This window comes from Anopheles stephensi, unplaced genomic scaffold (genome assembly GCF_013141755.1).
Source record: "Anopheles stephensi strain Indian unplaced genomic scaffold, UCI_ANSTEP_V1.0 ucontig411, whole genome shotgun sequence".
Taxonomy (NCBI): domain Eukaryota; kingdom Metazoa; phylum Arthropoda; class Insecta; order Diptera; family Culicidae; genus Anopheles; species Anopheles stephensi.
Window position 1 is genome coordinate 59,473 of NW_023405360.1, and position 15,906 is coordinate 75,378.

At 46.0% G+C, this 15,906-nt stretch overlaps 1 protein-coding gene across 1 annotated transcript; it reads right to left on the minus strand.

Annotated features, from left to right (window-relative positions):
• Window positions 1-5,022: 5,022 nt before the first annotated feature.
• On the minus strand, window positions 5,023-6,468 carry LOC118516907. The gene is made up of 2 exons (XM_036062749.1): window positions 5,284-6,468; window positions 5,023-5,153 (listed from the first exon to the last, which is right to left on the minus strand). Exons 1-2 carry the CDS (start codon window positions 6,466-6,468, stop codon window positions 5,142-5,144), a joined length of 1,197 nt encoding a protein of 398 aa, XP_035918642.1. The 3' UTR covers window positions 5,023-5,141.
• Window positions 6,469-15,906: the final 9,438 nt, after the last annotated feature.

Below are 15,906 nucleotides of genomic sequence, written 5' to 3' on the forward strand. Positions count from 1 at the left end.
ATATCGAATCGACTTGTTGAATCATGGGTCGTCCCTCGTTATTCATTGCAGGTTCTTCTAGGTGCAGCAATGTATGGTGATTGCGTTTGCATTTATAACACTTGTATTGAGATCTACAGCTCTTTGCAGCATGACCATTCCTGAAGCAGTTGAAACAAAGGTTATTGGAGCTAACCAGCTTTCGTCGATCACAAACGTTCATTGCTTTAAAAACTTCACATTGGTAGAGTAGGTGTGATTGATCACAAGCGTGGCAGCGATTGGATGTAGAAGCTACGCTGGCATTCGCCAAGCTCCTTGTTTGCTTGTTGCCGGCCACCTTCGATGTACTTGGTTTGGGAGTGATCAACGAAACTTGGGCTGGTGCTGCTAGAATTTTGATTCTAGTTTGCAGGAACTCAACCAATTTGGGAAATTTATCGGCATCATCACTAGCTGAAAATTTTTCCCATTCCAAAACGGTGTCACGATCCAACTTATAGAGCAGCAAATTTGCAAGGGGTGTATCCCAGTGATCGATAGGTTCATTTAATTTACTTGCTCCTTGGGTGAGACGTGTGAACTCATCAGTTACGCGACGTAACTCTTCTATGGAATCGTCCTTCATAGGTGCTACCGAAAAAATTGCTTTAAAATACTCACGCTTGAGGGCTCGGACATTATCATATCTATCTAATAGCTCCTTCCAGGTGGTGTGATAGTTTTCGGCAGCAATGCTTACATACTCAAAGCGCTTGGCAACTTCACCCTTTAGCGATGCTAGAAGATACTCTAACTTCATAACATCAGGAATCTCAGTAGATGATGCAATCATAGCGGTGAACCGATCCTTAAAGCTGAGCCATTCCGTGATCTTTCCATCAAATGTGGGCAGATTTATCTTAGGTAGACGTACATGCGGTGAAGCAGCGACAGGGATGGTCGTATTTGGCTTAGTTTCAATCACTGTGCTGTTCATGTCTTGAACGTTGGATGTAAGAAAACCCTTGATGAGACAGTATCGATCGTACATATCATTCCTTTCCTTGAGCAAGCGTGTCAGTTCCTCTTCCGCTTCTTCCGAATCTTCGAGGGCTGTTTGAATCTTATCATAAGTCTTCCAACAATTTTCCAACGTTTGCAATCTGACATCGCATTGAGACGCTTGCTCAGCGGTGTACGAGTTCATGTAGTTTTCTAGGTTATGGAATTGTGAGGTGACGCGCATCATCTTCACTTGGTTCGGCGTGGCTTTCTTCGGCGTCATTCTTGTTGATGCAATATCGCCGTGTTGTTCTTTGCGTCAATGATCGATGGATTCGTCCGCAGATCCGGTTCGAAGGACCATAAAATGATAATAACAGGCAAAAATGGTTAAAATCTGCGGTTTTTCTTCTCCGGTTATAAAAACACGAGACTCGACCTTCGTAGTTGTCACAATTCTTCTTCTTTTTATTGGAGTTCGTGATTTGCTTGAATATAAATGTCAAGTGAAAACTTTCTTTAGCAAGCTGTTTATAATATTGTGATTCAGTACTTCAAAGACGCCTTTATGGCATCAACAGTCCATCGTTCCCACATCCTATCAGCTAAGTATTGCGAGCGTTTGAATTGATTCCTAAGGCTCTCTGTTAAACTATAAGATTTGCAAACCGCAGTACATGATCCTGGCGCTCTCAAGAATTGATTAGGGGTTAGTGATTTTGGTTCTAACGAGTCTTCCGGCAAATACGTTAAGGGACGAGAGTTAATCATTTCACATGCTTCTGCCAACGTGGTGAGCAGGATTTCATCCGTTAGTACCCTGTTGTCCCCCAGCACCCGCATCGCTTCCTTCACCGATCGCACCATCCTCTCCCACACGCCGCCCATGTGTGGAGTTCCCGGTGGAGTGAAGTGCCACGATGTTGAGGCCGAGATAACCTTTTCGGCACACTCGTAGAATATCCGGTCAATCCGTTGTAGTTCGTTATCCGCACCTCTAAAACATGTGGCGTTGTCAGAAAAGATGTCATCCGCCTTCCCGAATTTGCTCTCGAACCGCCTAATCGCCATCAGACACGACTGGGTTGATAGAGTATGAACGACTTCGAGATGTACCGCTCTTATGGTAAGACAAGTGAAAACTGCCACCCACCGCTTTTCTTTACGACGCCCCACGGTGACTTCTAATGGACCGAGATAATCGATCCCCACTGCGCTGAATGGACGAAGACTGGGTGTCGATCTTTCAACTGGTAGCGGCGCCATTCTCGGAGTAAAAGGTTTACACTTGTAGACTCTACACCAAGTGCACTGACGACGTACCTCCTTGATGGCAGCTCGATGTTTCGGGATCTTAAACCGTTGTCGCATCTCGTTTAGCACAGTCTCACTGTTAGCATGACCAAACGACTCATGATAGTGTTGCACGATCCTTTTCGTTATTTCGTGTTGTCTCGCCAGAATGATCGGATACCGTTGGTCGAATGGAAGGTCGCGATTGTTGATGAGCCTGCTCTCCATTCGCATCACTCCATTCTCGTCTAACACCGGAGAGTATTTGTACACAACACTCTTCTTCTTAATCTTCCGTGCCACTACCGAGCTGTCGAGGTTGGCGTGCAGTATATCCATCTCCTCCGGGAACGATTCCCACTGCGATTGCCTAATCAGGTGGATCTCAGCTCTCTCTAACTCCTCCTTTTCTAGTGGTACTTTTCTTGCTTTAAATGTCGCTTTTAGATTTGTCGAAAGCTTTCCAGTTGCTTCTATGGTGTGGATTGCTTGCTTGTCTCTCTTTCTAACACAGTTGTCTACGAATCGGATGACATATGCCATAACACGAACCAGTCGTTGCCAGGTTGGTAGCTGTTGCGATGTGATTACTGAATGAAATAGGACTATTTTCCGAGTGTCTTCTTCGGTACTTTCTATCTCACCGTCAGCCACAGGCCAATGCTCTTCAGGCTCGTACAAAAATGCTGGACCGCTGAACCATTCTCCATACATTTCTAAAGGAGGACCTTTCCCCCACTTGGTCATAACATCGGCAATATTCAGCTTAGTTGGCACCCATCTCCAGTCTTTTTTGTTGGTTAACTCCCATATTTCTCCAATTCGGAAGGCTACAAATTGGACGAATCTATGTTGCTCCGAATTGATCCAGCTGAGAACCGTCTTGGAATCTGACCAGAAAGTGCATTTGTCGATCTTCAATGAATGGGTCTCTAGAATGGTGTGACTAATACGAGCGCCCAATACCGCAGCCATTAGTTCCAGTCGAGGAATCGTTTGTCTCTTCAACGGTGCAACTTTACTTCGAGACATAACGAGTTTGCAACGTACTGTCCCTTCAGCCTGTATTCGGAGATACGCTACACACCCGTATGCGTGTTCACTGGCGTCAGTAAATACATGGAGTTCAACCGATTCTATGGCATCTGAATGTGTTGTGTCAAGGTAGCATCGAGGTATTCGTATAGTTTTTATGTTCTCGAGAAGCTCTATCCATCTGTGCCACAATATTACCGCCTCCTTATTTATCTCATCATCCCAATCACATTTTGACCTCCAGAGATGTTGAATAAGAATCTTGCCGTGGATGGTGAACGGCGAGATCAGACCAAGAGGATCGTACAATCCCATAACACAACTGGTAACAATTCTCTTCGTAGGCGTTACACCATCCTCAACGTATGGCCTTAAACTGTCTCGCATCGATGTTGAGAAGTAAAGCATATCCTCTGTAGGGTCCCATATAACACCTAACACTCTTTCGTGCAATGTCTCTTTGTCTTTGTTGAAGTGTATTGGGCCCACGTCCGTGTTCTCGCCAAGCTGTTCCAGGAATTCTTTCGAGTTGGAAACCCAGTTACGGATTTCAAAGCCTCCTTTACGATGCACCAGGGTGACTTCTTTTGCTAGTTTCAGCGCTTTCTCTACCGTATCGGTACTGTCAAAGTAGTCGTCTACATAGTGACGCTTTATTATCGCTTCTGCCGCTTGGGGAAATTGATCTTGATACTCACAGGCATTTCTATTCTTCACAAATTGCGCTGAGCAAGGGGAACATGTCGCACCGAAGGTGGCTACGTCCATCACATAAATACCAAAGGGCTCGTTTGGAGATTTTCTGAACACAAATCTTTGAGACTGCTTGTCCTCCGAGCGTATCTGAATCTGGTGAAACATTTCACGCAAGTCTCCGCCAAACGCAATTCTCTTTTCCCGGAAACCTGTGATAACCTGCATAAGCGGCACGAGTAGATCAGGACCTTTAAGCAACTCGGTGTTTAGAGATACTCCTTTCACGGTTGCAGCTGCATCCCATACGACTCTCACCTTGCCAGGTTTCTTGGGATTCACCACTACGTTGATCGGCAAATACCAGACGTTTTTGGACGGAGTATCACGCAACTCTTCTGGTGTAATACGATGTGCATAACCCTTTCTCTGATACTCTTCGATTTGCTGGCATAAGTTGTTGTGTAGCTCAGGGGTTTTCTTCAGCTTCGTTTCGAGTTGCTTAAAACGTCTCACTGCCATGGAGTAGCTTTCAGGAAAACTGCGTTCATTTTCTTTCCACAATAGGCCGGTCTCAAATCGTTCACCCACTCGTTTCGTTGTTTCTTCTAGCAACTCCTTAGCTCTTTTGTTCTCGGCAGAGTCATTTGGTATCGTTATCACAGATTCTTCCAGCTTGTAATGTTCTCTTATTAGCAAATCAAGGTCTTCATTGGTCACGCTATGATACCCGATGTTGTTTTTGGTCGCACCAGACTTTGTATACCCGTAAACAGACCAACCCAACTTCGTTTTCACAGCAATAGGATCGCTTTCCTCTCCGGAGACTACTTCTAAGGGCGTGAACAAATGGATGTTGTTGAGTCCCACCATGATCTCGGGTCTGCCTTGGTATGATTCGATGGGAATTTTTCTTAAATGCGCGTACCGTTCTTTCAATTTTTCCCGATCTACACTTTGATGTGGTAGCTCTAGCCTTTCAACCGTTCGTGCGTCTTTTAGCGTCTCTTGCTTTGCTGAGCCTACAGATGATATTGTCAGATTCAGCCTTTGCGATTTGTCCTCTACTCTCTCAATGCCAGCAGTCCATCGCAGGGTGAGCTTCTCAGGAACGCCGCCAGCTCCGAGACGCTCCACCAATTGACGCTCTACCAGCGTTATAGACGCTCCTTCATCAAGAAAACAAAGAACGGTTAGTATGGTTCCATTATGATGGACATTTACCGGAACGACACGGAACAGCATACAGTCATTTGCATTTACATGCGCACTAATACCGTCAACCAATTTAGATCCTACCTGATCGTGTAGAAGGGGGTGGTGCATTTGGTCGCAATCACCTACGTTGCATCTCTTTGGTGCGAAGCACCTTCCTTGATGTCCGTTGAGACACAATCTACACAGACTGTACTTCGCCACAAAGTCTTGCCGCTGTCTTGTTGTCCACTCCTTAAACACCGTGCAATTGCGTAGACGATGATCCGTTGCTTCACATGCAAGGCATGGCTTTCTCCCTTGTTGTGCTGGCGTTGTCTGATGATGGCCTACCGTTTCCCTTCTGCGAGTGTCCTTTGGTTGCGATGATAGGGGCATGTAGTTACCGAGATCCAAAGTGGTGTCGAGAACTTCGGTCACCACCTCGTCAAGGAAGTCGGTTAGCGTTCGCAGCGATACGGATCCATGACCTCTCTTAAATCGTGACCAGGCCCGCTTGTCTGCGTCTGGGAGCTTATCGACCAGCTCCTGAATAAGCAACGGGTTGTGTAGATGGTCTTTCAACTGGGCTGCTTCGAGATGTTCACACAACTCTTCGACGGCGTTGCTAAACGGCAGGAAGCTGGTTAGATCCGACGCCTTCGGAGCCTTTACTTCACGAACTTTCTTTAACAAGCTATGCAAGATAAGCTCAGGTCTTCCGTACACTTGCACCAGCTTCTCGATCACTCGCGGAACGGATTCCGCCGTTATCAACCTTCCGCGAACCAGTTCTAAGGCAGGTCCTTTCAGGCATTCTTGAAGCCGCACAAGATTCTCGTTATTCGTGAAGCCACACGATTTGTTCGAGGCTAGAAAGGCGCCGTAGAATCTTGGCCAATCCTGTGGTTTGCCATTGAACTCAGGAAGCTTCTGAGAAATGCCGTGTCGAGCACGCCTTTGTTCCTTAGTTGGTTGCACGTCCACACTTGTTGGTTCTACTTCTTCTTCTTCCTCACTAGAACTATCACTTTCCGATGAAGATACCGCCACTTGCACAGTTTGTTTCTTCACATTTCCATGTGCCTTTTTTGCGCTGCGAGTCACACGACGAGTTGGAGTTGTAACCCGGAACGATAGCTTTTTCTTTGAAAGGTTCTTTTGCCCAACACTATCGGCCTCGTGGCCGCCCTTTGTGGGTTTCTTCGATGGTCCTTTCTTCTCAGGCGTCACTTCACTCACACCAACACTACCGGCATCGTGGCCGCTCGTTGACGCCTGATCCTCCATTTTGTTTTGTATGGTCTTTGTACGGAATCCACGCAGCCGTACTTTATTACCGAGTAGCACCTGAGGTCTTTACCGGTTAATACAAGATCACACGCGTTCTTTTATCGCACATACACACACTGTTTCATACGTCGCACCGTATCTTTCTGTTGTAGCACGAAAAACGCTTTTGTTCTTATAGCGTGTTCCCACGCGTTCCCGGTCTCTGTCACACACCACAATGATGTCTCTGCTGCGGATATTGCATCACAATATCGACACTATTTTTGAGAATTTTGTTGCGTATGCAACAAACGCGAGCCGTTTTTGAAGTTTTTTAATACTAAATCCATTTATTTAACTAATACGTAGCACAATAAAGGAAAAAACTCAAAAATAGTGGCCTTAGCGTCCTTTGCTTTCAATGCCTCTCTCGCTACTGACTTTCTGTCCGCTTTCTCAGTCCCCGTTTACACGTTGTCATGTGATCTGACCTGTTTATGTCTTTTCGTTCGAGGATTCAATTAGCTCACAATCTACCGATACATGTTCCATATCGCTAGCAGCGTCAACAGTTGGTACCCCTATTCATCGAGGGTATCGTTTTGATACCCCTTACAGACCTTTGGACACAGTCTTACTACTCCTTGGAGCAGCCATCAGGGAACCATATTGTAGGAACAGCCGATTATGGAACCCTTTTCGTTCTTTGGAAACCTCCTACAACTTGTATGGCGACTATGGGGACCTTCATTTCGTACTCAGTTGGTACCCCTATTCATCGAGGGTATCGCTTTGATACCCCCAACAGACCTTTGGACACCGTATTTTACTCCTTGGAGCAGTCATCAGAGAACCATACAGTAGGAACAGCCGATTATGGAACCCTTTTCGTTCTTTGAACACCTTCTACAACTTGTATGGCGACTTCGGGGACCTTCATTTCGTACTCAGTTGATACCCCTATTCATCGAGGGTATCGTTTTGATACCCCTTACAGACCTTTGGACACAGTCTTACTACTCCTTGGAGCAGCCATCAGAGAACCATACAGTAGGAACAGCCGATTATGGAACCCTTTTCGTTCTTTGGACACCTCCTACAACTTGTATGGCGACTATGGGGACCTTCATTTCGTACTCAGTTGGTACCCCTATTCATCGAGGATATCGTTTTGATACCCCTTACAGACCTTTGGACACAGTTTAACTACTCCTTGGAGCAGCCATCAGGGAACCATACAGTAGGAACAGCCGATTATGGAACCGTTTTCGTTCTGTGGACACCTCCTACAACTTGAATGGCGACTTCGGGGACCTTCATTTCGTACTCAGTTGGTACCCCTATTCATCGAGGGTATCGTTTTGATACCCCATACAGACCTTTGGACACAGTCTTACTACTCCTTGGAGCAGCCATCAGGGAACCATATAGTAGGAACAGCCGAATATGGAACCCTTTTCGTTCTTTGGACACCTCCTATAACTTGTATGGCGACTATGGGGACCTTCATTTCGTACTCAGTTGGTACCCCTATTCATCGAGGGTATCGTTTTAATACCCTTTACAGACCTTTGGACACAGTCTTACTACTCCTTGGAGCGGCCATCAGAGAACCATATAGTAGGAACAGCCGAATATGGAACCCTTTTCGTACTTTGGACACCTCCTATAACTTGTATGGCGACTTCGGGGACCTTCATTTCGTACTCAGTTGGTACCCCTATTCATCGAGGGTATCGCTTTGATACCCCCAACAGACCTCTGGACACAGTCTTACTACTCCTTGGAGCAGCCATCAGGGAACCAAGTAGTAGGAACAGCCGATTATGGAACCCTTTTCGTGCTTTGGACACCTCCTACAACTTGTATGGCGACTATGGGGACCTTCATTTCGTACTCAGTTGGTACCCCTATTCATCGAGGGTATCGTTTTGATACCCCTTACAGACCTTTGGACACAGTCTTACTACTCCTTGGAGCAGCCATCAGGGAACCATACAGTAGGAACAGCCGAATATGGAACCCTTTTCGTTCTTTGGACACCTCCTATAACTTGTATGGCGACTATGGGGACCTTCATTTCGTACTCAGTTGGTACCCCTATTCATCGAGGGTATCGTTTTGATACCCCTTACAGACCTTTGGACACAGTCTTACTACTCCTTGGAGCAATCATCAAAGAACCAAATAGTAGGAACAGCCGATTATGGAACCCTTTTCGTTCTTTGGACACCTCCTTTAACTGGTATGGCGACTATGGGGACCTTCATATCGTACTCAGTTGGTAGCCCTATTCATCGAGGGTATCGTTTTGATACCCCTAACAGACCTTTGGACACCGTCTTACTACTCCTTAGAGCAGTCATCAGCGAACCATATAGTAGGAACAGCCGAATATGGAACCCTTTTCGTTCTTTGGACACCTCCTATAACTTGTATGGCGACTATGGGGACCTTCATTTCGTACTCAGTTGGTACCCCTATTCATCGAGTGTATCGTTTTGATACCCCCAACAGACCTTTGGACACAGTCTTACTACTCCTTGGAGCAGTCATCAAAGAACTATATAGTAGGAACAGCCGATTATGGAACCCTTTTCGTTCTTTGGACACCTCCTATAACTTGAATGGCGACTATGGGGACCTTCATTTCGTACTCAGTTGGTACCCCTATTCATCGAGGGTATCGTTTTGATACCCCCAACAGACTTTTGGACACAATCTTACTACTCCTTGGAGCAGTCATCAAAGAACCATACAGTAGGAACAGCCGATTATGGAATCCTTTTCGTTCTTTGGACACCTCCTACAACTTGTATGGCGACTATGGGGACCTTCATTTCGTACTCAGTTGGTACCCCTATTCATCGATGGTATCGTTTTGATACCCCCAACAGACCTTTGGACACAGTTTTACTACTCCTAGGAGCAGCCATCAGGGAACCAAATAGTAGGAACAGCCGATTATGGAACCCTTTTCGTTTTTTGGACTCCTCCTACAACTTGTATGGCGACTATGGGGACCTTCATTTCGTACTCAGTTGGTACCCCTATTCATCGAGGGTATCGTTTTGATACCCCCAACAGACCTTTGGACACAGTCTTACTACTCCTAGGAGCAGCCATCAGGAAACCATACAGTAGGAACAGCCGATTATGGAACCCTTTTCGCGCTTTGGACACCTCCTACAACTTGTATGGCGACTATGGGGACCTTCATTTCGTACTCAGTTGGTACCCCTATTCATCGAGGGTATCGCTTTGATACCCCCAACAGACCTTTGGACACCGTCTTACTACTCCTTGGAGCAGTCATCAGAGAACCAAATAGTAGGAACAGCCGAATATGGAACCCTTTTCGTTCTTTGGACACCTCCTATAACTTGAATGGCGACTATGGGGACCTTCATTTCGTACTCAGTTGGTACCCCTATTCATCGAGGGTATCGTTTTGATACCCCCAACAGACTTTTGGACACAATCTTACTACTCCTTGGAGCAGTCATCAAAGAACCAAATAGTAGGAACAGCCGATTATGGAACCCTTTTCGTTCTTTGGATACCTCCTATAACTTGTATGGCGACTATGGGGACCTTCATTTCGTACTCAGTTGGTACCCCTATTCATCGAGGGTATCGTTTTGATACCCCAAACAGTACTTTGGACTCAGTCTTACTACTCCTTGGAGCAGTCATCAAAGAACCATATAGTAGGAACAGCCGATTATGGAACCCTTTTCGTTCTTTGGACACCTCCTATAACTTGAATGGCGACTATGGGGACCTTCATTTCGTACTCAGTTGGTACCCCTATTCATCGAGGGTATCGTTTTGATACCCCCAACAGACTTTTGGACACAATCTTACTACTCCTTGGAGCAGTCATCAAAGAACCATATAGTAGGAACAGCCGATTATGGAATCCTTTTCGTTCTTTGGACACCTCCTACAACTTGTATGGCGACTATGGGGACCTTCATTTCGTACTCAGTTGGTACCCCTATTCATCGATGGTATCGTTTTGATACGCCTTACAGACCTTTGGACACAGTCTTACTACACCTTGGAGCAGTCATCAAAGAACCAAATAGTAGGAACAGCCGATTATGGAACCCTTTTCGTTCTTTGGACACCTCCTATAACTGGTATGGCGACTATGGGGACCTTCATTTCGTACTCAGTTGGTACCCGTATTCATCGAGGGTATCGTTTTGATACCCCCAACAGACCTTTGGACACAGTCTTACTACTCCTAGGAGCAGCCATCAGGAAACCATACAGTAGGAACAGCCGATTATGGAACCCTTTTTGCGCTTTGGACACCTCCTACAACTTGTATGGCGACTATGGGGACCTTCATTTCGTACTCAGTTGGTACCCCTATTCATCGAGGGTATCGTTTTGATACCCCAAACAGTACTTTGGACTCAGTCTTACTACTCCTTGGAGCAGTCATCAAAGAACCATATAGTAGGAACAGCCGATTATGGAACCCTTTTCGTTCTTTGGACACCTCCTATAACTTGAATGGCGACTATGGGGACCTTCATTTCGTACTCAGTTGGTACCCCTATTCATCGAGGGTATCGTTTTGATACCCCCAACAGACTTTTGGACACAATCTTACTACTCCTTGGAGCAGTCATCAAAGAACCATATAGTAGGAACAGCCGATTATGGAATCCTTTTCGTTCTTTGGACACCTCCTACAACTTGTATGGCGACTATGGGGACCTTCATTTCGTACTCAGTTGGTACCCCTATTCATCGATGGTATCGTTTTGATACCTCCAACAGACCTTTGGACACAGTCTTACTACTCCTAGGAGCAGCCATCAGGAAACCATATAGTAGGAACAGCCGATTATGGAACCCTTTTCGTTCTTTGGACACCTCCTACAACTGGTATGGCGACTATGGGGACCTTCATTTCGTACTCAGTTGGTACCCCTATTCATCGAGGGTATCGTTTTGATACCCCCAACAGACTTTTGTACACAATCTTACTACTCCTTGGAGCAGTCATCAAAGAACCATATAGTAGGAACAGCCGATTATGGAATCCTTTTCGTTCTTTGGACACCTCCTACAACTTGTATGGCGACTATGGGGACCTTCATTTCGTACTCAGTTGGTACCCCTATTCATCGATGGTATCGTTTTGATACCCCCAACAGACTTTTGGACACAATCTTACTACTCCTTGGAGCGGCCATCAGAGAACCAAACAGTAAGAACAGCCGAATATGGAACCCTTTTCGTTCTTTGGACACCTCCTATAACTTGTATGGCGACTATGGGGACCTTCATATCGTACTCAGTTGGTACCCCTATTCATCGAGGGTATCGTTTTGATACCCCTTACAGACCTTTGGACACAGTCTTACTACTCCTTGGAGCAGTCATCAAAGAACCAAATAGTAGGAACAGCCGATTATGGAACCCTTTTCGTTCTTTGGACACCTCCTTTAACTGGTATGGCGACTATGGGGACCTTCATATCGTACTCAGTTGGTACCCCTATTCATCGAGGGTATCGTTTTGATACCCCCAACAGACCTTTGGACACAGTTTTACTACTCCTAGGAGCAGCCATCAGGAAACCATACAGTAGGAACAGCCGAATATGAAACCCTTTTCGTTCTTTGGACTCCTCCTACAACTTGTATGGCGACTATGGGGACCTTCATTTCGTACTCAGTTGGTACCCCTATTCATCGAGGGTATCGTTTTGATACGCCCAAAAGACCTTTGGACACAGCCTAACTACACCTTGGAGCAGTCATCAAAGACCCAAATAGTAGGAACAGCCGATTATGGAACCCTTTTCGTTCTTTGGACACCTCCTACAACTGGTATGGCGACTATGGGGACCTTCATTTCGTACTCAGTTGGTACCCGTATTCATCGAGGGTATCGTTTTGATACCCCCAACAGACCTTTGGACACAGTCTTACTACTCCTTGGAGCAGTCATCAGAGAACCAAATACTAGGAACAGCCGATTATGGAACCCTTTTCGTTCTTTGGACACCTCCTACAACTTGTATGGCGACTATGGGGACCTTCATTTCGTACTCAGTTGGTACCCCTATTCATCGAGGGTATCGCTTTGATCTCCCCAACAAACCCTTGGACACCGTCTCACTACTCTTTGGAGCAGTCTTAAGAGAACCAAATAGTAGGAACAGGCAAATATGGAACCTTTTTCGTTCTTTGGACACCTCCTACAACTTGTATGGTGACTATGGGGACCTTCATTTCGTACTCAGTTGGTACCCCTATTCATCGAGGGTATCGTTTTGATACCCCCAACAAACCTTTGGACACTGTCTTACTACTCCTTGGAGCAGTCATCAGGGAACCATACAGTAGCAACAGCCGATTATGGAACCCTTTTCGTTCTTTGGACACCTCCTATAACTTGTATGGCGACTATGGGGACCTTCATTTCGTACTCAGTTGGTACCCCTATTCATCGAGGGTATCGTTTTGATACCCCCAACAGACCTTTGGACACAGTCTTACTATTCCTTGGAGCAGCCATCAGGGAACCATACAGTAGCAACAGCCGATTATGGAACCCTTTTCGTTCTTTGGACACCTCCTACAACTTGTATGGCGACTATGGGGACCTTCATTTCGTACTCAGTTGGTACCCCTATTCATCGAGGGTATCGTTTTAATACCCCCAACAAACCTTTGGACACAGTCTTACTACACCTTGGAGCAGCCATCAGGGAACCATATAGCAGGAACAGCCGATTATGGAACCCTTTTCGTTCTTTGGACACCTCCTTTAACTTGTATGGCGACTATGGGGACCTTCATTTCGTACTCAGTTGGTACCCGTATTCATCCAGGGTATCGTTTTGATACCCCTTACAGACCTTTGGACACAGTCTTACTACTCCTTGAAGCAGCCATCAGGGAACCATACAGTAGGAAAAGCCGATTATGGAACATTTTTTTGTTCTTTGGACACCTCCTACAACTTGTATGGCGACTATGGGGACCTTCATTTCGTACTCAGTTGGTACCCCTATTCATCGAGGGTATCGCTTTGATCTCCCCAACAAACCCTTGGACACCGTCTCACTACTCTTTGGAGCAGTCTTAAGAGAACCAAATAGTAGGAACAGGCGAATATGGAACCTTTTTCGTTCTTTGGACACCTCCTACAACTTGTATGGTGACTATGGGGACCTTCATTTCGTACTCAGTTGGTACCCCTATTCATCGAGGGTATCGTTTTGATACCCCCAACAAACCTTTGGACACCGTCTTACTACTCCTTGGAGCAGTCATCAGGGAACCATACAGTAGCAACAGCCGATTATGGAACCCTTTTCGTTCTTTGGACACCTCCTATAACTTGTATGGCGACTATGGGGACCTTCATTTCGTACTCAGTTGGTACCCCTATTCATCGAGGGTATCGTTTTGATACCCCCAACAGACCTTTGGACACAGTCTTACTATTCCTTGGAGCAGCCATCAGGGAACCATATAGCAGGAACAGCCGATTATGGAACCCTTTTCGTTCTTTGGACACCTCCTTTAACTTGTATGGCGACTATGGGGACCTTCATTTCGTACTCAGTTGGTACCCGTATTCATCCAGGGTATCGTTTTGATACCCCTTACAGACCTTTGGACACAGCCTTACTACTCCTTGAAGCAGCCATCAGGGAACCATACAGTAGGAAAAGCCGATTATGGAACCCTTTTCGTTCTTTGGACACCTCCTACAACTTGTATGGCGACTATGGGGACCTTCATTTCGTACTCAGTTGGTACCCCTATTCATCGAGGGTATCGCTTTGATCTCCCCAACAAACCCTTGGACACCGTCTCACTACTCTTTGGAGCAGTCTTAAGAGAACCAAATAGTAGGAACAGGCGAATATGGAACCTTTTTCGTTCTTTGGACACCTCCTACAACTTGTATGGTGACTATGGGGACCTTCATTTCGTACTCAGTTGGTACTCCTATTCATCGAGGGTATCGTTTTGATACCCCCAACAAACCTTTGGACACCGTCTTACTACTCCTTGGAGCAGTCATCAGGGAACCATACAGTAGCAACAGCCGATTATGGAACCCTTTTCGTTCTTTGGACACCTCCTATAACTTGTATGGCGACTATGGGGACCTTCATTTCGTACTCAGTTGGTACCCCTATTCATCGAGGGTATCGTTTTGATACCCCCAACAGACCTTTGGACACAGTCTTACTATTCCTTGGAGCAGCCATCAGGGAACCATACAGTAGCAACAGCCGATTATGGAACCCTTTTCGTTCTTTGGACACCTCCTATAACTTGTATGGCGACTATGGGGACCTTCATTTCGTACTCAGTTGGTACCCCTATTCATCGAGGGTATCGTTTTGATACCCCCAACAGACCTTTGGACACCGTCTTACTACTCCTTGGAGCAGTCATCAGGGAACCATACAGTAGCAACAGCCGATTATGGAACCCTTTTCGTTCTTTGGACACCTCCTATAACTTGTATGGCGACTATGGGGACCTTCATTTCGTACTCAGTTGGTACCCCTATTCATCGAGGGTATCGTTTTGATACCCCCAACAGACCTTTGGACACAGTCTTACTATTCCTTGGAGCAGCCATCAGGGAACCATACAGTAGCAACAGCCGATTATGGAACCCTTTTCGTTCTTTGGACACCTCCTATAACTTGTATGGCGACTATGGGGACCTTCATTTCGTGCTCAGTTGGTACCCCTATTCATCGAGGGTATCGTTTTGATACCCCCAACAAACCTTTGGACACAGTCTTACTACTCCTTGGAGCAGCCATCAGGGAACCATACAGTAGCAACAGCCGATTATGGAACCCTTTTCGTTCTTTGGACACCTCCTATAACTTGTATGGCGACTATGGGGACCTTCATTTCGTACTCAGTTGGTACCCCTATTCATCGAGGGTATCGTTTTGATACCCCCAACAGACCTTTGGACACAGTCTTACTATTCCTTGGAGCAGCCATCAGGGAACCATACAGTAGCAACAGCCGATTATGGAACCCTTTTCGTTCTTTGGACACCTCCTATAACTTGTATGGCGACTATGGGGACCTTCATTTCGTACTCAGTTGGTACCCCTATTCATCGTGGGTATCGTTTTGATACCCCCAACAGACCTTTGGACACCGTCTTACTACTCCTTGGAGCAGTCATCAGGGAACCATACAGTAGCAACAGCCGATTATGGAACCCTTTTCGTTCTTTGGACACCTCCTATAACTTGTATGGCGACTATGGGGACCTTCATTTCGTACTCAGTTGGTACCCCTATTCATCAAGGGTATCGTTTTGATACCCCCAACAGACCTTTGGACACAGTCTTACTACTCCTTGGAGCAGCCATCAGGGAACCATACAGTAGGAACAGCCGATTATGGAACCCTTTTCGTTCTTTGGACCACC

Excerpts from the sequence above, each read along its gene's own strand:
- LOC118516907 (XM_036062749.1), bottom strand. The coding sequence starts at position 6,468 with ATGGAGGATCAGGCGTCAACGAGCGGCCACGATGCCGGTAGTGTTGGT.